The 21,928-nt window shown below is 40.7% G+C and overlaps 3 protein-coding genes across 3 annotated transcripts; 2 read left to right on the top strand and 1 right to left on the bottom strand.

Annotated features, from left to right (window-relative positions):
* Positions 1 to 276: 276 nt before the first annotated feature.
* ccdc157 (coiled-coil domain containing 157) lies at positions 277 to 4,531 on the bottom strand. Its single transcript, XM_063898305.1, has 10 exons — positions 4,223 to 4,531; positions 3,596 to 3,746; positions 2,816 to 3,506; positions 2,657 to 2,734; positions 2,377 to 2,546; positions 2,100 to 2,276; positions 1,835 to 1,997; positions 1,443 to 1,582; positions 1,231 to 1,325; positions 277 to 1,109 (listed from the first exon to the last, which is right to left on the bottom strand). The coding sequence occupies exons 1-10, from the start codon at positions 4,468 to 4,470 to the stop codon at positions 860 to 862; spliced, it is 2,163 nt and encodes a 720-aa protein (XP_063754375.1). The 5' UTR covers positions 4,471 to 4,531; the 3' UTR covers positions 277 to 859.
* Positions 4,532 to 4,539: 8 nt separating this feature from the next.
* sf3a1 (splicing factor 3a, subunit 1) lies at positions 4,540 to 9,654 on the top strand. The gene is made up of 16 exons (XM_063898304.1): positions 4,540 to 4,638; positions 4,763 to 4,843; positions 5,372 to 5,481; positions 5,573 to 5,771; positions 5,862 to 6,119; positions 6,210 to 6,284; positions 6,370 to 6,520; positions 6,615 to 6,811; positions 7,236 to 7,347; positions 7,435 to 7,742; positions 7,835 to 8,077; positions 8,163 to 8,364; positions 8,496 to 8,650; positions 8,929 to 9,030; positions 9,137 to 9,208; positions 9,307 to 9,654. Exons 2-16 carry the CDS (start codon positions 4,796 to 4,798, stop codon positions 9,406 to 9,408), a joined length of 2,334 nt encoding a protein of 777 aa, XP_063754374.1. The 5' UTR covers positions 4,540 to 4,638; positions 4,763 to 4,795; the 3' UTR covers positions 9,409 to 9,654.
* A 797-nt stretch (positions 9,655 to 10,451) lies between these two features.
* LOC134873790 (TBC1 domain family member 10A-like) lies at positions 10,452 to 21,685 on the top strand. Its single transcript, XM_063897647.1, has 9 exons — positions 10,452 to 11,400; positions 13,043 to 13,142; positions 14,789 to 14,896; positions 15,631 to 15,737; positions 15,836 to 15,950; positions 16,855 to 16,920; positions 17,428 to 17,617; positions 17,708 to 17,862; positions 18,569 to 21,685. Exons 1-9 carry the CDS (start codon positions 11,222 to 11,224, stop codon positions 19,277 to 19,279), a joined length of 1,731 nt encoding a protein of 576 aa, XP_063753717.1. The 5' UTR covers positions 10,452 to 11,221; the 3' UTR covers positions 19,280 to 21,685.
* Positions 21,686 to 21,928: the final 243 nt, after the last annotated feature.

Below are 21,928 nucleotides of genomic sequence, written 5' to 3'. Positions count from 1 at the left end.
GGAGGCGTTTCAGGCAGAGGGGGGAAGTGTGTGGGAATTAAACTCCCTCTGGAGGGAACTTTGGGATTTTAGTCTTTGCAAACCATTGCATGCACAAAAACCTAAAGAACACAAAACCTAATAAAATACTAGGTCCTCTTTAAAATAAACAGTAGAGTAGCAGTCGTCATTATACACTGCTACTTAGGGACACCTGTACAAATTGTAATAGTTCACTCTGCATTACATTTTTGCGTTTATTAAGCATATCACTGTTTAGGTAACAAAAATGACCACTGATAAACATACGGGCTTTTTTTCTGAGAAGCATTACATTTATTATAATACACGACTAAGAAATCTGAGCTGGATCCTTGAAAAGAAATAGTCAAATTACTATTATATTTTTCATTCTTAGTGAATGAGGTAACATAAAAAGATTTCTGGCAATATTGGATTGCGAGATTTTCAATGTGAGAACATTGATTTGTCAGGAATGTCATTTTCTCTGGAATAGCCAAAACAACATTTCTCAAATAAATATCTAAAAAATAAACATTGTTATAATGTACCTTTTTTCAAAGTTGCAGCAATACAAAAATCTGCTGATACAGAGTTCATTTTACAAACTTGTACATAAATCCACAGTAAGTTTATTAATTAAATCATCTTTACATAATAAGAAAAGCAGTGGTAACAGTGCTAATCCACTGCCATAATTGTACCAAATGACAATGTGAAATTACAAAAGCATTAGTGTTATTATAATATTCAATTAGACATTTTGAAATATTTATGTAGGGAAGGAGCCCTTACAAGACATGTAACCTTATACAAAGCTGTGTTCTTTTCTCTGTCCTTTTGGGTGCATTTTCGCATTTTAGGGTTTCATTTTCTTCCTCTGATTGGAGCCTCTGGAGTGAGAGAGGGGAGCAATACTTGGTGTCTTTGTTTGGTTTTTAGCTGCGGTGAAGCCCATATTGAGTTGGAGGGTTTGAAGGTGAAGTTGCAGGGACGAGGGGGCGGGGGACACACGATCCTCTGACCCCGCTGACTCCAGACCACTTACCCCTGGTTGTGCTTCCTTCCCTCTGTTACCGTATCCCAGCCATGTTGCACTGCTGCTCTGCCTGTGGTACAAAGGAGAAATAAGGCCACACCGCAAGCGCAGCGAGTTGATTAATCATTTATAAAAATGTGGGGATAATGCTCACTATGTTCAAATGTAAAACATTTTAATAAACAACTTACAATGATCTCTTTTGCATTTGTGTAAGGGGATGTTGTTGCTTTTCTAACGGTGGGCCCGATGGAGAGAGGATACGTGTCTGCTGAGGTGAGGCTTCCTGTTGAGAAAGAGGCACAGTTTTAATGTAATTTTCGAAAAAAACAGCTGAATGCTCGCTTTCATTCAAGTTTATTCCTGTTACACAAATCAATTCACATATTTTCATAGGCCTCACCCTGGTGGCATTGTTTTGTGCTCTTTCTCTCAGTTTCACCAGGCTGGTGTACAGGGTTGTGTTCTCCTGCTCCAGAATGTTTATACGAATATTATTGGCCTGCAATTGTTGCTCCATATCCAAGAGCACATTTCCTGTACCTAGAAAATATGCAATGAACAAAGAGTGTATACGTACAACATGATTGATCAACACAATGAAAAAAGAGGCAGATGGAAACAATGACTGGATATAAGAAAATGATGCATGCTAAATAAACAGTAGCTAGCAGGTGCTCTTCAGGAGTGTACATAGCCCTGAGATTATGTACATACGCTAAGGTAATGTCAGTAGGTGGATAATTCGTGCAAGATGTTCATAATTATAGAGAAGTAATGTAAATAATTGCCTACTCTGTGGTTGGGCTGTAGGGTTGAGCTCTGGGAAAGCGACTAAGAGTCTCTCTCTTTCCCTTAAAGCTTGCACGTATTCCTTCAGCTCAGCCACACTGCTCTTCAGCTGGCCTGCGTGTGTTTCCTGCATCTGCTTCCCCTTTTGGAGCTCCAAACACAGGTTCTGTTGAAGAGAAACATCCCAGCGTGATCCACTATAGGTTTAGGCTTTAAAGTCTTCAATATGAAATGCTTGATAATGCTGCACCATAGATATCAAATATACCTGCTGCTGAGCGAGCTGAGCCTGCATTTGGTCCTTCTCCTTGGACATCTGTTGCAGCTGATTGTGAAGGACGATCTGTCTTTCCTCCCTCTCTCCTACCTGCCCCTGCAACTCTTCACACTCTTCATCGAGAGCGTTTACTCTCTCCAGCAAAGACTTCTGCTTTGCCTGCATTGACTAGACTCAACAACACAAAACTATACTGTATAAATCTATTTAAACAATGTCATGGTCTCCAGCTAACAAATAATATTGTGTTAGTGATGATGACACTGACCTCTTGCTGGCGACAAGCGCTTTGGTACTTAGCGTTCTCCTTGTCAAGGCAGAGTTGAGTTTCAGAGCTTTGACTCTCTAACTCCTGTATCCTTTGCTGAAGTTTACCACAGGCCTCTTCCTCTATGTGCAAAGCCCTCACTTTCTCCTGCAGGCCATTATTTTCAAACTCTACCTCACGAGAAAATGATCCGTCATACAGCATTTCAGGTTATTTATTTAATATGTGTTAGACAAGTGCATTTGATACAATATGCAAAATGTTAATATTCTATCCTTACCAAGTGCCTGTAATGCATCTTGCTGCAGTGCTACTTTCTCTTTCAGTCTGGAATGACTTTCCTCCAAGCTCAATGTTTCTGTTAAAAAATGATTAAACATAAAGTTGTAAATGTGATATCAATGAAAGCCTTTCATGTTTATTTGTGACGAATCCGTACCTCTCTTGAGCTGTCGTTGTTCCTCTTGTAGCCTTTGCTCTGTTTCTTTCACACATCTCTGTGCTTTACTCAGTGAAAACTCCAGCTGGACTATGTTCGCTTGGTGTTTTTCCATCTCTTGCTTGAACTCTTTCTGTTTTCTTTCCAGCTGAGACTTAAATCTGTCCCTCTCTGCCTCTGCCGCCGCTAGTTTTTCTTTCAGAGGCTGCACAGTACTCCGCACTTCTTGAAGGTGTTTTGTCAGCCGCCGCATGTCTCTGAGCTGCTCATTGGCCCACTGGGTGACATCGCCTGCTGTCATATGTCCCAGCTCCAGAGTGTCCTCCACAGCGACTAAGAGGGGCTGCAGAGAAGAGGGCAGGCTCTCACTCTGAAGCAGTTCCACCAAAGCATGTCCTGTTTTTATTAAAGTGGATTGCACTTGGTGGCATGCATTGCAGGGAACAAGGGATGATTCAACAGTCTGGCAGCTCACATTGTGGCTGTAAACTTTAGGATACAATGTGGTGTTGTGGGTAGGACTTGAGTGTACATTACTCTGTGGCAATAACTTAAAGGAGCTTGATGAAGACCAGGAAGATAAGCAATCTCTGCTTGGGCTCATTTGGGGGTAGACTGATGAGACTGTCTCGGTCCCATCATAGTCAAGTGTTTTTTCTTTTGTCTGCTTCTTGCTGTCTTTGTAAGTCCCCTAATAGTAGAAAAAAGACATAACACACAACGATATATTTCTCTGTAAATATGTTGCCATTATTTTTACTTATCACATCATTTGCATACCTTAAGATTGGCAAATTGAACTAAATTACTCCAATAGTTTCTGACAACAAGACCAACTGAGAGGCATCCTTTCTGCTGGGTTTGGTCTCTCCTGTGGCTGCACCTTATTTGCACAACATATGCATTTAGGCTTTGTAGAAGAAGCACAAGCCTTGTGAAGAGAGATGAGAGAGAAAACAGATTTTTATTTTTAGACCTTAAGAAATATGTGTAAATGTTATATAGATAACGTTATTGCGTACTAAAGTATTCATTAAGCAGATTGCCCCATTTCAGAATAATATATATTTTATGTTTTGACTATAATGATAGATGATAAGTGTTATCAAAGCTGGTAAAGGTGCAGCTAGTTTTAAACAGTTTGTATACTGTAGGGTAGCTTGTGAATTTTACTCCTGGTGTAACTAATTTCTTATTTAAGTGCTTATTATATTTCACATCATTATCTATCCAAATATGTAAAGTAACTTAAGATATAACATAGATGTAGCGGCGAATAAGTATGTACAACGATTTACCTCTGAATTGTAGTGGGGTGCTGGGCAGAAGTAAACTCCTAAAAAGTGTACTTAAGTACAGGACTAGTAAATCTACTTAGTTATTTCACACAACACACAACACTATTACCTGTCAACCACCAGCTCCAGTAACACAATGTGCGAGTGCTGATTGTACACATCCTCCCCATCCACAAAATCGTATTTCTCCAGCAGAGCTACCATGTCCAGATGACATGAGAGTTTATCGGGGAACTTCCAAGAAGTGAAGCGGACCGGTCCGGTTCTGGAAAAAACGTCCAGAAGTGCCCCTTGGAGGTCAATGACGTCCTTCCTCAGGCTTTCAATACTGTCCTGACGACCCAGAAACTGACTCATGTCTGAAAGGCGAGCTTAATTTTCGTGTGTGTCTGTCTGAGATTGGCTTGTTGGCATCACATATCCATAGCAACCTGCAAAAAAAAAAAGTACTACTGGTCCCATAATGCTTTGCAGCCGGTGTCCGGAAGTAATACGTCTCCATTGAGTTAACGAAAGCGCGACGCGGTAAGTGGTGAAATATAGCAAATGTAGAGCTTTAGCTGTTAAAGAGTGTGTTTGTTGCATGATATGTGCTATAATAGGTGTATTTCTAGCAAATAAAGTATTCTCGTTGGTTGGGTTTCTGCAGGTTACTTCCAATTACCCAGAAAAGGACATCGCCATGCCGCCTGGGCCTGTACAGATCGTTCAGCCGGAGCCCAACAACAAGGTGAATATACAGCTACTAGCTGGCGAATGTTAGCATTTAGCACACATAATGTTTCTGTTGGGGAAACTAAAAAACAATGTACTGTACTTGGAAACGACTATCATACATTTGAATTTCAGGGCAGGTAGAGTCTATTTTAGACAATCTCTATAATGATGCAGCTCGCTTAGCTTGTAGTTAGCTTCAAGGCTCCATTCACAACAAAAAAAATCTTTCGAAATACCTGCAAAACTTCTACTAGACTTCCAATACAACGGACGAGCGGCGGACTTTAGTTTGTTGTGTATTTATATTGACATCTTTCATTTAAAAATCACGAACTTTACTCTCCAGGAACACCGTTGTGTTTAACGTAAAATAGGATACTTACTTAACTGCTTCAGTAAGTATCTTACCCAACTGTAAGCAGTTACCTTAACTTTTTACAATAAGAAGACAGCGAAATGTATGAATTAATAGATTGTAATGTTTATATATATTTTGCATTTGTTTCTGTTTTCAGCCTAACATGTACCTGTTTGCCAACAGAATGATGCACCAGTAGAAGAAACCCCTGCTACTAAACCCATTGTTGGGATCATTTATCCACCTCCTGAGGTTCGAAACATCGTTGACAAGACAGCCAGCTTTGTTGCCAGGTTGGTAACTCCACATGTGTATTTTATACGATTGCAAATCTTAACAGGATACAAGGTTCTATGATTTCCCAAATTCTTTTTAATTTCACAGAAACGGGCCAGAGTTCGAAGCAAGAATCCGTCAGAATGAGATCAACAATCCAAAGTTTAATTTTCTCAACCCTAACGACCCTTACCATGCCTACTATCGTCACAAAGTCAATGAATTCAAGGAGGGTAAAGGGCAGGAACCGTCTGCAGCAGTGCCTAAGGTTATGCAGCAGGCCATGCTGCAGGCTCAGCTTCCAAAAGTAAGACATTTCATTCTGCTCTTGTTTTTTATTTTCTAACAATTGGTAGTATTTTCATCTTGACAATTAATACTTTCTATTTGTCAAAAGGTACAGTCACAGGTGATTCAAGAGACAGTTGTCCCCAAAGAACCACCTCCTGAGTATGAGTTCATTGCAGATCCCCCATCAATCTCAGCATTTGATCTGGATGTTGTCAAGCTGACTGCTCAGTTTGTTGCTCGCAATGGCCGCCAGTTTCTTACCCAGCTCATGCAGAAAGAACAGAGGAACTACCAGTTTGACTTTCTGCGACCACAACACAGCCTCTTCAACTACTTCACAAAACTGGTTGAACAGTACACTAAGGTAAACCAACAACTTGTCTCTCTGCTTTTCTTCATTTTTGTCTTGGTGGTTCTGCTTAACTGTTTGTCAATCTTTTCCGGCATCATGTAGATTCTGATCCCTCCCAAAGGCCTTCTGATCAAGCTGAAGAGAGAGTCTGAGAATCCAAGAGAGGTTATGGATCAGGTAATCCCCTTTAATTGTGAACGTTTTTCAGAAGAACTTAATAGCGTGTAGCCCATGTTAATATGATGTTCTTTCCAACCATCAGGTGAGGTACCGTGTTGAATGGGCAAAGTTCCAGGAGCGCGAGAGAAAGAAAGAGGAGGAGGAAAGAGAGAAAGAGCGTGTGGCATATGCCCAAATTGACTGGCATGACTTTGTTGTGGTTGAGACTGTGGATTTCCAGCCCAACGAACAAGGTAAAACAACCACAATCATTAGAACCTTTAATCCCGTGAGCCTCATCATGTAACTAGAATAATTTATCATTATTTGGCATCTCTATTTTCCCAGGTCACTTCCCCCCGCCCACCACACCAGAGGAGCTTGGCGCTCGCATCCTGATCCAAGAGCGCTACGAGAAGTATGGGGAGAGCGAGGAGGTGGAGATGGAGGTTGAGAGTGAGGATGAAGATGATGAAAGGGAGACTCGGGCCCCAGGTCAACACTCCCAACCGGATCAAGACACACAGCTGCAGGATATGGATGAGGTAAGAACTGATTAAGTTATTTATCATTGTGCCTTTTTATATTATTTACCTTGGTTTAATTGCAGTTGCTCTGATGAATAAGTAATTCAACTGAACTTTTTTTTGGAAATATTTTGATTAAAAGTAAATTTTCCTCCAAAACATTTAAGCCCCTCAAATGTAGAAATGTCTTGATTTGTCTAGATTTTAATATCTTGAAAGATAACTACATTTGGGTTTCGGACTGACAAAGCAAGATATTTAATGAAATCCCCTTGGATAAAAATAAAAGTCACTTGCAGCCAAGGCTGGTTCTTTGCCCCCTTTTTCTTTTCCCATTAACCTTTTTAACAACTCTTGTTTTCTGATTTATTCTTGAAAAGAGAATATAATAACAATAAATGCTGGTAACAATTTATCATTCTCCCATTCCTGCTCTCTCCAGGGATCTGATGACGACGATGATAAAGCACCACTGCCACCAGACAACCCCATGCCACCGCCTCTGCCCCCAACTCCAGACCAGGTTATCATTAGGAAAGACTACGATCCCAAAGGTGACAGATGCTTTCTTAGACAAGGGAATACAAAGTGCAAGCTTTTTCTATGTGCACTGTATTTATCTCATGCTTTATTTCTTACAGCTTCCAAGCCTCCGCCCTCAATTATTACTCCAGATGAGTACCTCATCTCACCAATTACTGGTGAGAAGATCCAAGCCAGTAAAATGCAAGAGCACATGCGCATTGGTCTGCTTGATCCGCGCTGGCTGGAGCAAAGGGACCGCAGCATCAGAGAAAGGCAGACTGAAGACGAAGTATATGCCCCTGGTTTGGATATCGAGAGCAGCTTGAAACAACTGGCTGAGAGGCGTACAGATATCTTCGGTGTGGAAGAGACTGCCATCGGTAAGAAGATTGGTGAAGAAGAGATCCAGAAGCCGGAGGAGAAGGTCAGTAAAGTTATACTACAGTGTTAGGTATAAATAATTCCTGAGTTGGATAAAATTGACTCGATATGTTTTTGATCTTTTCATGTTACAAGGTTACTTGGGATGGCCACTCCGGAAGCATGGCTCGTACCCAGCAGGCAGCACAGGCCAACATCACCCTGCAGGAGCAGATCGAAGCCATTCACAAGGCCAAAGGGCTAGTGGGAGAGGATGACTCGAAAGAGAAAATTGGCCCAAGCAAGCCCAGTGACATTCATCATCATCAGCCTCCGATGCCCCCAATGAATATGCCGAAACCCAATCCCCCAATGTCAATGGCTCGCCCACCCCACTCGGTGAGTAATTAAAAAAAACAGTTAATTGTTAATGAAACTAAATGATTAATAAATAATAACCTTCTAATGTGTTCTTTCTAAACAGATGGCACCAGTGCGCACCACTCTCCTGTCTGCTGTACCTGTAATGCAAAGGCCACCTTTGTCTCCTGTGGTCCGCCTTGCATCTGGACAAGTCATAGCCTCAATGCCTCCAATGATTCCTGGTCCCCGCATCAATGTGGTCCCCATGCCTCCATCTTCTCACCTTATGGCGCCGAGACCACCCCCCATGGTGGTTCCAACCGGTAAGATGAAGACGCATACATAAATCGCTAACATCCAAAATAAATATGCCTTGTTTTGCAAATTAGACCAACCTGTCTCACATAGGACTCTGGCTTTTATCAATCTAATAAAAATAAACGTTTTCTTCCAGCATTCGTCCCTGCCCCTCCAGTACCACAACCCCCGAGCTCTGCTCCTGCTCCACCATCCCACCCACCCCCACCTCATGAGGATGAGCCAGTCAACAAAAAGATGAAGACAGAGGACAACCTTATGCCAGAGGAGGAGTTCCTTCGTAGAAATAAGGTTTGTGAGAGCACTGAAATGTTGATGATCTATTTTTAGTGATCTGCAGGAAGACACAGAAATACAGGCTTCAAACTGTTATTAGATATAAATGTATTGGCAGGATTTCAAATATACAAACTAATAATCAGATCAAAGCACTGAGTTATGTTTTTTATTTTTTAAGAGTAATGTTTGCAACACAAAGTAAAGTTTTCCCATGTTTATTTTCACTTGTGATGACTGAGAAAAGCACAGTGTTTCATTCCATCATTTGATTTTTTTTTCCTCCTCTTTAGGGTCCTGTTGCAGTTAAAGTACAGGTCCCCAACATGCAGGACAAGACCGAATGGAAGCTAAATGGCCAAGTGCTGAATTTCACTGTCCCACTCACAGATCAGGTATGCACATGTTTCCATAAAGTTAAACTCTTTCTTTTCTTTATTTTGATTAAGTGTAAAGCATTGCACTGTACTGCATTTTTAAGGATCTCAAATGTCTCTGCAGGTGTCTGTTATTAAAGTAAAAATCCATGAAGCTACAGGCATGGCAGCAGGGAAACAGAAGTTACAGTATGAGGTAAACTTTTCTTTTAACCTCCTAATCGTAAACCTTCATTTCTTACCCTTTAACTAACTGATAATACTAATATTTGGTATTTTCTTGTTCCTTTTTAGGGCATCTTCATTAAGGATTCTAATTCCCTGGCTTATTACAACATGAACAACGGTTCAGTCATTCACTTGGCTCTCAAGGAGAGAGGTGGAAGAAAGAAGTGAGCCATGCTGCAAGAAGGACATGATTTTTCTTCTGTTTGTTTTGTCTCTCGATTTCATTTTAGTTAATTAAAAATGTACTTGCAATGCTAAAGGAATTATGCTGTACACTGCCTGGAAGGCATCATACTATTGGTTCATACTCTTGGATCAACTCTTGATTTGTTCCTGAGGATATATGCTATATCGTATCTTCAAATTGTAACATGTTAGAGCCCCATAATACTGAATAAATACATTTTAAAAACAGTTATTTTGTTATTGCTTCATGATTATGTTTTATGTTAGAAAAATTGCACTTACAATGAGTGATTAATCAAGGCATCACACTCTGTACAAAAGTGATAAGTTGGTCTTTAAGTGATTGGAAATAAGCTTCCCACTGCTCCTTGTACTTTATCAGATCCCTGGAGTCAGCTGGAGGGGAAAGAAGGATACATTGATACTAACACTTGTTTTATTCCCGTTTCAAACTGAAGAAAACGTAGGTTGTCAATTAAGGTGGATGGTAAAAAAGGTGTGTGTTTGTGTGTTGAAAAAAAAAGTAACTGGAAAACTCCTAGGGGATCAATAACGGTTAACCTTGATCTCAGTCCTAGACATACTCTGTAAAACTAGTTAACAGACAATGTGGTGTAAATGGTTTTATATATAAGGGCTTTTAAAATGGGCATATGTGCTGCAATCGTGAGTCAATTGTACTTATTTGTTATAATTCTGCTGATCATCTTTCACCTGTGCTTATGTGCTCTTGTTTTCTTTTAATGCCATCAATCTGCCAGGGACTGCATATGAAAATGAGCCTCTATGGCTAAATCCGCCACATTTACTTAATAGACTCGAGTGCTCATGTTGATTAAATTGCATCGTCATTGTCCCTTCTTAAATAAAACAATTAAATGAGAAATAAGGTATATTTCCCAAGGCAAACACTAGAGGTAACCGTGGCATCGACAGGGTAAAAGTAACCAACCCAGGACAAGGTTGAGGCAAAAATCTGACTGGACATCTAAACAACACACCTGTTTGCTCAGAAACAACATTAACTCGTCTGTTTACCAGCTACGAAGTTGGTGAATGAATAATTATGGAACAAAACCCGGACGGCACAACTTTAGTTTGTTGAAGGAAGCGTAGGAATAGTTTTGGATTGTGTTGGCACCGATCCCCGAGGAAGTGTGCCGGACATTGAAGCACATTTTTGTAGTGGCCAAACGGCGGTAGTACAACTTCCCTGTTAGTCCGTGACGTCTATCCAGCAACAACACTTTTCTAGACATTATTTAAATCTTTAGGGTTAAGAGTTGTTAGTGTCGAAGTTGTTTTTCCTCTCCATTCATTTCAGGGAGCGGGAGATCGGAGGCGGTGGCTTAAGGAAAACTCAAGTGCACATGCTCTCTTGGCCTACGTCCGGGTACTTCTTGCTCTTGAGAGGTATGGTATTTTGGCTTCATGAGCCACTGAGCAACTCTCATAGGAATGAACAGGGTCCCGCCTCCAACGCTGTATCCAGTTCTCTTTATACATCCATGGTTGGTACCAGCAGTTACGGCTAACTTTAGGTTAGCAACATTAGCTAGCTCATGTTAAATCTGAATACGCATTCACGTTTACATAGTTAGCTGTTACCTATTTTGTGTTAACTGGCAGTTAAAGTTAGATAACATTTACAGAGAGTTGGGAAGTTTAACTCCCTTCAAAAAAAGAAAAAATCATGGCGTCGCTGCGGTTCAGTTCATATGCAGAGAAGCAGTTCTGACTTTGGGCTGTCAACAAGCGAGCTGACGTTAGCTAACCAGCTAGCTGTCCTGCTAACATGGCCCAACTAGCAAACGGCCGGCAATCCTTCGACACAATGAGTGTCCGGACTATTAGCAGCAGTCGCATGGACGACGAAAGCTCTCTGGGATCGGATTCAGAGATCAATGGATTCACCAGCGACAGACAGACCGACAAATATGGATTCATTGGTGGGGCACAGCAGACGGACGGCTCGTAAGTTTGTCTCCACAGTGATTCATTGCCACTGACTGTGTTGTCTTTCCAGCTTAATTCAGCAAATTAAATATGGTCAATGATTGTTTTTGATTCACCCAAAATTGAGAACCAAGTGTATAAGTTAATGTAGTTGTGGTTTCATACCACAAGTTGTGTTGTTGTCTTGGTCCCTATTTACAAATCTGTCCACCAGCTGCGTGGCACAATGTGTTTGTTATGTTTGCCTCTCCCAATATGCCAAATATAAAAGCCACATGCAAACACAATATTGGTTGATAACGTGAACATAGATGGAAGACGCATTTAGATCATGTACTTAAGTAAGTGGAAGTACCGGAGTGCAGGAATACTCTGGTACAAGTAAAAGTCCTGAATTCCAAATGCTACTCAAGTAAAAGTACACAAGTATAAGCAACAAAAGATATTAGTAGTATCAAAAGTAAAAGTACTCATTATGCTGATCGGCCCATTTCCGAATAATATATATTACATGTTTTGTCATTATGATTATTGATGTATTAAAGTGTTATCAAAGCTGGTGAAGATGCAGCAAGATCCTTAAAATTGTACCTAAGTACAGTACATGAGGTTTTCTCATAGGTATATTTGCTTTTTTTGTTGTTGTGGCAATTCACATTGTCCTATTTATTGATTACATCTGAATACTTGTATTCATAGCTTTTGAGGCAATTGCAGTGTTGATTTTTAAGAAGGCCTTTCTTTCTTCCCTTTTTTACTGGGGGCCTTGAGCCCTTTATAACACTGAAATAGTGGAAGGAGAGAGTGAAAGTGGTGCCAAGCACTGGCTGGCTGGGAGCTTCCTGTTTCTGGGGTTTTGGCAGACTTGGAGCCAAAGCTCTGGTGCCCTGTTACTAGAGGGCCTCTTTTGGCTCAAATCTTTATCGGTGGTCACAAACCAATGGTTTAACTTGCACTGTTTGGCAGAGATTGAAAGAATTTCATCAGTGCTGAACGTTTTTAAGAAGCTGAAGCTGGAATATAACACATTGTTTAAATTATTTTGAACATATAGCCTACACTTTTTTTTTAACTAAAGAGGGCTGCCCCAAGTTTTAAAAAGAGGTCTTTGAAGACGTTTGAACCCTATGATTACAGGCTTGTGTTGATGAGAAAATTACATACCTTAGTAGAGCATCAACCCTCATTCATAATGTAGGTTGGACTACAATTTATTTTTCTGCTTGGGAGTATGAGACACACTCCCTCTTTTTTTCTTCCTCGTAAAAGAAGTTGAATTACATCATGAGACAGTCAAATCCTTCGAGCAGCTCTTTGAGGTTAAACAGGCTTTGCCATGAAATCTGCTACATCTAAGTTTATGTCTTTTATAGTCTCCCCAAAACAAGGCTGGTGGTGGTTGTTATATTATACTGCATATGAGCGATTGGCCACCCACGAAGATCTGTTGGCACACACAGAAAGATGAGCAGCCCTTCTGAGGATGTTTTCTTATTGCTGTCACACCCTCCTATCACACTGCCACAAAAAAACCTACTTTATATTTGTAACCAATTCATAGTTTTCTTTCAGACTTATTTATAAAGAAATATATACACTGATCGTTCAAATTAGAATTCAATGTTGATCTAATTTAGTTTAACTTTGCCTTTGTCCCCAGAGCGCAGGATTTGCCTCCCCAGGTGCTCCGGCAAAGGGAAGTGAAGTGGCTTGACATGCTCAGCCACTGGGACAAGTGGATGATCAAGAGATTCAATAAGGTCAGCCGCAATAACTAACTCAATGACACACAAGTGGCTGGTCTGTATGTTTTGTACGATGCTAGCCAGGTTTATTTGCCAGATCTGAATGTGTTATTTGTTTCTATTTTCCACCATAGTCACCAGGCACCACTTTCTCATTCCTGGATAGTTTGTATACATGATCAGACACAGCAAATTACATTGCTCAAGTATTTGATTGCACCAAGAATTTTGTGGGCAAATTATTTGCGGCTTCACTTGTCTGGCTAGTTCTGTGTAAGAACGCTCTCAGCAATTCAGCACGGAGCTGCAACTTCACCTCTTTTCCATGAGTCAGCAACAGGGCAGGACACAGCCAATCCCTCTATGGCCTCGTGCACCATGTGACAAATAGACAATCTGAGTCTCAGGGTTGGGCCGTTGTGACTTCCTTAGAGACACTGAGCCATGTAATAAAGGTGTAGAGAGTTTAAAGTATAGCTGTACTTAAATGCAAGATAGATTTTCTGAATCAAATACAGCCAGGAGAAGAATAAACAGTTTGTTGGAGCAGCAAGACCCTGTCAAATACCTGGGATTCTTTACTCTGCTCCTTTGGTTCACAATAATATAACAGCAGACTCTCCTTGGAGAAGCATGCCAGTTCCATAACAGAAAAACAAATGCACGAGAATGTCTAATGCAACAAACCAATACCACTATCAGTACAGTATTGTTTTAATAGTCGCTTGTGACTCTGTAAGCAAGATTATAGAACCACTGCTATTTTGACACTGAGTCCAAGCTACGCATGAGGTATTCCAAGGTGATATGTACTTGTTTACACACAGTTTGGGTCATCTAGGCCAATGTCCATTCAGATTCAATACCAAGCAAATAAGCAAGGATGTATTTCGGTACACTTAAAGTAATGTGAGTGAATGATTCAGTCAGTGTCAGGGTCTCTTTGACCAAAACTGTACACAAAAGTCAGGGTTTGGTCCATAGGAGTCAGATGCTGAAGGAAATGTTTCTTGCAATGTATTTTGAACTCACAGTAGTGAAAGTTTCAAAGAGAGAAGTACCCCTTGCTGAGGATTGAGGTAAATACCATACGCCAACACTGTGAAGTAGACACACCCTGCTGCTTATGCAGATGATCTGGAACCTGTAAGAGTTTCCTTCCAGCAACGTTGGTTGTATATGGCATGCACCAATCTACATGCCATGTTTTTTATGTTCACTAGATAAAGACCCCTACGTCGAAGCATTGCACTGCTAACTATTATCAAGTTAAATAAATGCTGCCACACTTTAACTGGTAGGCCCGGCCTTTTAAAAATTCTTATGCGGACTGGAAACGTATGTTGTTTAACTTGTGATAGATGTAGCGAGTATTTGATCAAATACTGGCCACATACATGTCACATACACTTTCAGTTAACCTGGGTCAATATTTTTAAGAGGTGTTTTTCACAGCTGACGGTGAGCTGTTACTCAGAGGTTTGAACAGATCGCTGTATTGCACATGTGTTCAAGAGAAGGAAACAATACCAAGTTAGTGGTACCAAGCTTTTACCACTGCCTGATCATATTATACCAGCCTTTTTTGGCTTGAGGTAAGAAATTGTGTGACTAGTTTCCCTTTTTGCTGTACTTAACTTGGTGATCGTCCTCTCTCTCAGGTTAGACTGCGGTGCCAGAAAGGAATTCCTCCTGCCCTCCGAGGCCGTGCATGGCTCTACCTGTCGGGGGGAAAGGTGAAGAAAGAGCAAAACCACGGAAAGTTTCAGGTCAGAGAGATTTCTCTTCCCCTTCCTCTCAGCAGCTTCTTTTAGGCTGTATTTTGCATTTCATGTTTTTACACTTCATGAGAAATTGTTACTGAAACTGGCCATGCCACTCGTTACTTCTCTTGTTGAGAACCCTGACGTCTTCTGAACAGGACTGGAGCCATTTCAGTGTATTTCAATAAGCCTAAAATGTAGTGATTATAAATAGCTCATTATACAGCTTTTATTCTTATTCAGGTGAGTGAAATACACATTTATTAACGAAAGAAAAAAAGTCTTAGTTGTCTGAATTTAAGTTTGTTATAACCTTCTTTACATATAAGAATTTACATTCATAAGACTCATAAATATCTTACATTTTGGGAAACTTTTCCAGGCAACCATACCCAAAAGACAGAAATTAAGTTTTAAATACAGTGCTTAAAACACTTTACAAATGCATCTATATAACGACAGCATACAGGATTGTCCATGATCATATCGAGCCTTTGATTTGCATACAGCCTTTGAATACATTGAGCTCAGAAATAAATGATCCAAGACAAGCTTTAACTTCCCTTTTTGGATTACTTATTCCAGCTGTGCTGAGTATTCAAATAAACTACTTTTAGTGTTGAGTGAGTTTTAGAGAATACACACTTCCTGGATTGTTTAAATGTAAAAGCACTCTGCCCTGAATGTTGTTAGTATTTAGTAAAGAGATCTCACAGTCGCCTTCATGTGTTTTATTTCAGGAGTTGGATAGCCAGCCTGGAGACCCTAAATGGGTAGATGTGATTGAGAAAGACCTCCATCGACAGTTTCCTTTCCATGAGATGTTTGTGTCTCGGGGAGGACACGGGTATGCTCTCTGATATTACACTCGGGGATTCATGTCCTTTTTTACAATAAATATGACTTTTTAACTGTTGTGTGTAATGTTCTTTTGACGATATGCAGGCAGCAGGACCTGTTCCGTGTTCTTAAGGCCTACACTCTGTACAGACCAGAGGAGGGATACTGCCAGGCTCAAGCTCCTATCGCTGCTGTTTTGCTTATGCACATGCCTGCCGAGGTACGTGCCTCAGCCACAAACCCAATATAAACAAGTGTAACAATGCTGTATGTTGGTAGGCTTTTTAGAACTGTTTTCTGTACCAGTTCTAAAAGGCTTGTTAATATTTTGGCTCTTCAAAAATGAGATCCACTCATAAAATAGAAATCACACTTGCTCTTTCTAACAAATTTCAAAGCTCTGTTTTAATACCTGACCTTCGACAAGTGTATTTTTAATCCAAACAGCCTAGAGGCAGACTCTACAGATGATGTCATCTCAAGAGATTAAACCTGGAGCTGCTCCAGAAGCTGAATAGTAGCTTGAGTATTACAGACTGCAGCCATGGTGACTCTTTTAGGGTGTAGATGTTTGTTTCCCAGTTCACAGCAGTAGAACTTGACTATTGTCTCAATCGGGATTGTAAAAAATAATTCTGTTTATCATTCCCCGGCTAAGTTCATTTGGTTTCCAAATATCCTATGATTTCTGCCAATCATCCCTTTGATATGTGACTTTTTGAAGTACGGTAACACCAGAAAACTCTTTAGAGACAAGTTATATGCCTAAAATGCAGAAACGATTTTGCAGATCAAGGGGAAAATTCCCTCAAATCTCGTTAATTATGCAAATAAACGGCGTTGTTGGCATATGATGAACATTAAAAGGGCAGACTATTTAGAAGTGATTTTGTGTCCTTACATGACCCACCATAGTGAAAGTGTTTGTAGTGGTAATTTAGTTACTTAAAGTGACTTTTCTCGAAGTGTTAACATCATTTTCTTTTCTTAACCATATAAAGCTTTTTTCATCAAAGTCCGAATTTCGAGGATTAACCTTCCTCTCATGTGAACACGTGGAAATATCCTGTGAAAAGATCAGGTCCAAAGTGTTCTTCTGACATCATGTGTTTGTGTTTCCACAGGATGCCTTCTGGGGACTGGTCCAAATTTGTGAGAAGTACCTTCCTGGCTACTACAGTCCTGGCCTGGTGAGACTGAGACATATACAAGCATGCATGATGACATCACCAGGCGTTATGTATATATGTGTATATATATATATATATATTTACTTAAACTGATTTTGCTTTAACAACAACTATAATCCATATGAGCTAACCAGGCTTTGTCTGCAATTACAGTAAAACTGGAATGCATTGTTGTTGCTGCAGAGCGCTCAGTAATTCACTGATGAAACCAATGGGGCGTTGTCAATCTTGCCAGACCATAATTCATCATTGCATTGCATACTTGTGTAATCTTGAGTTATTCATTTTGCCTGGTGGTTACTGTTCATTGTTTTCAGATTAGGTAATCAATTTTTAATGAAAACATGACTTACTAATCAAATGTTTCCGTGGAAAAACAAACTGCAACATGATGCATTTATCCTAGTTTATTTTTAATGGATGAACATGCATATCAGATTTCAGTCATGTGTAGAGGACAATGGCCTTTGTCTTCCCTTTATGCCTTCCTACCTGTGTCTCTTTCAGGAAGCGATACAGTTGGATGGAGAGATCCTGTTCGCTCTGCTGCGACGTGTCTCCCCGCTAGCCTACCGCCATCTGGAGAAACACAAGATCGACCCCATCCTCTACATGACTGAGTGGTTTATGTGTGCCTTCTCCAGGACGCTGCCCTGGGCCTCTGTGCTGCGTGTCTGGGACATGTTCCTCTGTGACGGTAACTTTGGCTTATAGCACTTTGGTGCAAGATGTTGTTACAATGTTTTCACACTGCTGCTCAACCACCTGGCTCCTCTTCCTCTCACAGGAGTGAAGATAATCTTTCGTGTGGGTTTGGTGCTGCTGAAGTGCATGCTGGGAACTCGGGAGAAGCTGAAAGCCTACCAGGGACAGTATGAGACCATGGAGCTCCTCAGGTCCATAGAGCCTCGATACATGCAGGAGGGCTTCCTGGTCCGAGAGGTAACGGCAGCAGAGCAGCAACATGGTGTAGTGAACACCTGACTTTCAATACGGCAATCAAAATAGGGTTATTTTATGTAATCTTAATGAAAAGTAGGCCTGAGTATCGGTACTACCTAAATAACCTAGGACACAGAATGAGTTTGACTTAATTTACACTCAGGACGCTTTTACTCCATTTCTCCATTATATAGCAGATAGTTCTTTGCTTGTATATTAATGCTCTGAATGCAGAATAAAGAAGTTTTGAGGAATAAAAGGTCTTTGTTTATGACAAGAAGTCCTTTGGCATAGTGCTTTAATGATGTAGTGGAGTGTTGTGTCGCTCAGGAACAGTGGGTGCTTAGAAAACGCAGCCGAGAAAAAGGAAGAGAGTCTCAGTGTGTATTGAAGTGATACAGAGACAAATTGACCAGAGTGCTGGCTGGTCAGTATTTGCTTCCTGAGCCTGGCTTTGTGTGAGTCTCTGTCCAGGCTAACAATACCGCCTCTTATATGAAGGGTTGTCTTGACTGTGGATCACTATCCAGCCCTGAGGCCCTTTAGCATTTAATGACGAGTTCAAATTTTTAACACAATGGCCAAATGTGGATGGAAGATACTGTATTTTCCAGCCGCCGCTAGTCTTCTCCCACGCAGTTCCTAAGAAAAGGATCTATATGTTGACTCCAGCTGTGACCTAATGCCGTGTCTCTTCCTGTTGCAGATTCTGGAGGTACCAGTGACAGCGCGAGACGTGGAAAGGGAGAATCACACCCAGCTGAAGCGCTGGAAGAAGAACCGCGGAGAGCTGAATTTTAAATCCCCCCCAAGGTTGCACGGTGCCCGGATCATCATGTTGGCCGAACCTCCGAGGCGCCAGGACTTGCAGCAGAACCCCACCATCGTACTGGATGTGCCTCAGCCCATCCCGCAGTTGAAGAAGGGAAAGGAAGAAAAGAAAAGCATGAAGAAGAAGAGAAGCATAAAGAAGTCCCTGCCCATCGTGGATATCCCGAATCCTTACTCTCTTCCCAGTGACCCTCCTCCGCCACCACCCTCAGATCCACCCGCTCCACCTCGAGTCATCATTGACACGCCACAGACTCTGCCAGAGATTGTGTCGGAGATTGTGTCGGAGAGTGTGCCCGAGAGTGTGCCCGAGAGTGTGCCCGAGAGTGTGCCGGAGACTGTGCCGGAGACTGTGCCGGAGACTGTGCCGGAGACTGTGCCGGAGACTGTGCCAGAGACTGAAACTGACCCCCTTCAGCAGCAGCAGCAGCAGCAGCAGCAGCAGCAGCAGCAGCAGCAGCAGCAGCAGCAGCAGCAGCAGCAGCAGCAGCAAGCGCCTCCTACAGATGTTCCCCCTGCCAAAGAAACTTCACTTCAGCGATCCACACAAAGCCTTAGCAGCACAGATCAGGACACATACCTGTAGCTCCACGGAAGTGTGTGTGTGTGTGTGTGTGTGTGTGTGTGTGTGTGTGTGTGTGTGTGTGTGTGTGTGTGTGTGTGTGTGTGTGTGTGTGTGTGTGTGTGTGTGTGTGTGTGTGTGTGTGTGTGTGTGTGTGTGTGTGTGTGTGTGTGTGTGTGTGTGTGTGTGTGTGTGTGTGTGTGTGTGTGTGTGTGTGTGTGCGCTAGCACGCTTCAGTCAACGACCAGCCAGCCTTGCCAAGGTTTATTGTTGTAGTGTCAGACTGTTAGTTATCATTTATTCATTTTAGACACCATTTTGCCTATCATATTATTGGTATACACTAAAGCGGCATTGCTACGTGTAAAACTACTATTGCTTATGCTGTTTTGTACACATGAAGCTGATGTTACCTGTAGGGCTGCAACTAACATTTTTTTTTTTTTATCAATTATTGTGCAGATTATTTCAAGATTAAAGGATTCATTTATTGGAGTTAAAAATGTCAGCAAATGTCATAGTTTCTCAAAATCCAGAAGGAGTGTCTTGTTTTGTCAGTCCAAAATCCAGACATCCAGTTTAATTTTCTTTTTGGAATACAAAAAGGAAATATCCATATTGGAGAGGCTGAACACGACATTTTCTGACATTTCTACTTGAAAAATCCATTAATGATTGATCGATTTTACAAAGAAGTTGAGTAGTCTAATAAGCGTTGCAGCTTTAGTCACTACCTGATTCCTGATGCTCTTATTCAATACATAAGTCTTAGTTTTCTGTTTGTAAGGGAGACATGTTACAGTTATCGGGAGCAAAGTAATTTTTTCAGAGAGAAATGTAACCTAAAAACAATGTGCCACAGCTAATGCAGTTTGTCTTTACATTTCCATTCAAATTCAACACTATTGAGTTCATCCGAGTTTACAAACTCCATGCGTTTCTTCTTCTTAAGCATTTTGAGCTCATCAGGGGTTTGGTCCACTAGAGGGCAGCCTTGCAGAGGTTTCAGCTGTTACATTTCCTCTCAGTAAAGTACATAACAGCAGGATGATGGGATTTTTTTCAAGACTTACTTTGGGAGGTATTATTCTTACATTAAGCTTCAGGTTTTTTGGGGGTTTTTTCCCTGTTTCGCATGTGCTTGTGCATTTCATATTGTGAATTGGAATTAATCTACCTGAATCCATGGGTCACACCACACTGTGCAAAGTCTTTTCTTACAAGCGCTATTTATTTAACAGTGTCCACCTGAAGTGTGTTGTTTGTGCATGCCTTGCTATTGTCACTTTTTTTAAGAGTTAGTTGGATTGATGTGGGTTAACTCCTAATATTCCCTGTGCCAGGCACTTCCAGCCACTTTAAAGGAGCAGTAATTACTTTACTTTGGCAGCAGAGAGATCACAGAACATTCCTGCTGTATGACACATTCCTTCTGCCTTGGTAAAAAGCTCATCAGTCCGAAAGCTGTCTCTTGCCAAAAACAAATGTCCATGATGTATGATTTTGTGCATGTGTTTCCTGTGACATCTTGGGACAGTGAGTGAGTGAAAATCACCTAATGGTGCTGACCCTTTATCTTGGTCTGCTCAAAAATCCAATTGGAGCAGATTTAGCAAATCTTGTAGTGCGTTTGATCTTTTTTTAATATTTTGCTAGAATTTCCAAAGCCGATCAAGACTGTGTTGTATTGAGATGATTTACAGCCGTTACCTGTGACCAGGCATATTCTGTTACTAAATGCAAAAGAAGTGATTTCTAACTTTCTTTGGGATATTTGTAGCATCTCATTTTGGAAAACCGGGCCTCTTTCTTTGGGAAATATATTGTTACATGCAGGGGTTGTTTTTCAAAACATATTGGACAATCTTTTTTGTGAGGGGAACAAGTTTCTAACTTTCATCACAAGGGTTAAGGGAGTTTTGACAAGCATGAGCACACACGTCTATGATGTGTTAGCATCTATGATTAATATAAAAAAAAGTGTCTGCCTAAAAAAGAGCATGTGTTGGGTCAGTTATAAAAAGCAATGATATTTTAATTGATAACACTTTTTCAAAGACCCCTTTTATGCAATAGTTTATTTTAGTTGCTTATATTACACAACTCACATTTTGCTGATGTTTTGTTTTTAATTTAATGCTGTTGTGTAGATAAGACATGTAAAATAACAATTGTTTTGTAAGGAAATCTATTTTTCAATGTCTGATGTTATATTTTATTGAGCAGCTCCAGAAACTGCAGAGGAAACATCATCAAATAATTGTTATTAACGTTTAGAGCATGTCAGATGTTTTGGTTGCCCTAAATAAGATTGGTATTGTTTTTCCATTATTTTGTTACAATAGGATTATAAAAGCGATATTTGACAACCCTAAAGTTAGCATCATCACAAGTTTTAATTTTACAAATAAATGATGGTTTAAAGCCGAAGTTAAGCCTTTTCTGTGCACAATTTATTGATAACCATAACTTGGATACATGTCTTGTTTTCACCACCAGATGGAGCCCCATAGTCACTACTTTGAAATGAAGCAAAGGTTTTGTTGCTTTGCACTGTGGCATCACGCGGCATCTTAACGAAAGAGGTAAACATATTTCACCAAGTAAAACATTTATCAACAGTTACATTAGTTTTATTTTACAAATACACCCAGGTAGAATATTTAAACAAAG

Source organism: Eleginops maclovinus, chromosome 12 (genome assembly GCF_036324505.1).
Source record: "Eleginops maclovinus isolate JMC-PN-2008 ecotype Puerto Natales chromosome 12, JC_Emac_rtc_rv5, whole genome shotgun sequence".
Lineage (NCBI taxonomy): Eukaryota > Metazoa > Chordata > Actinopteri > Perciformes > Eleginopidae > Eleginops > Eleginops maclovinus.
Note: the sequence above shows the minus strand (reverse complement) of the source record. Positions and strands in the feature narration are given on the sequence as shown.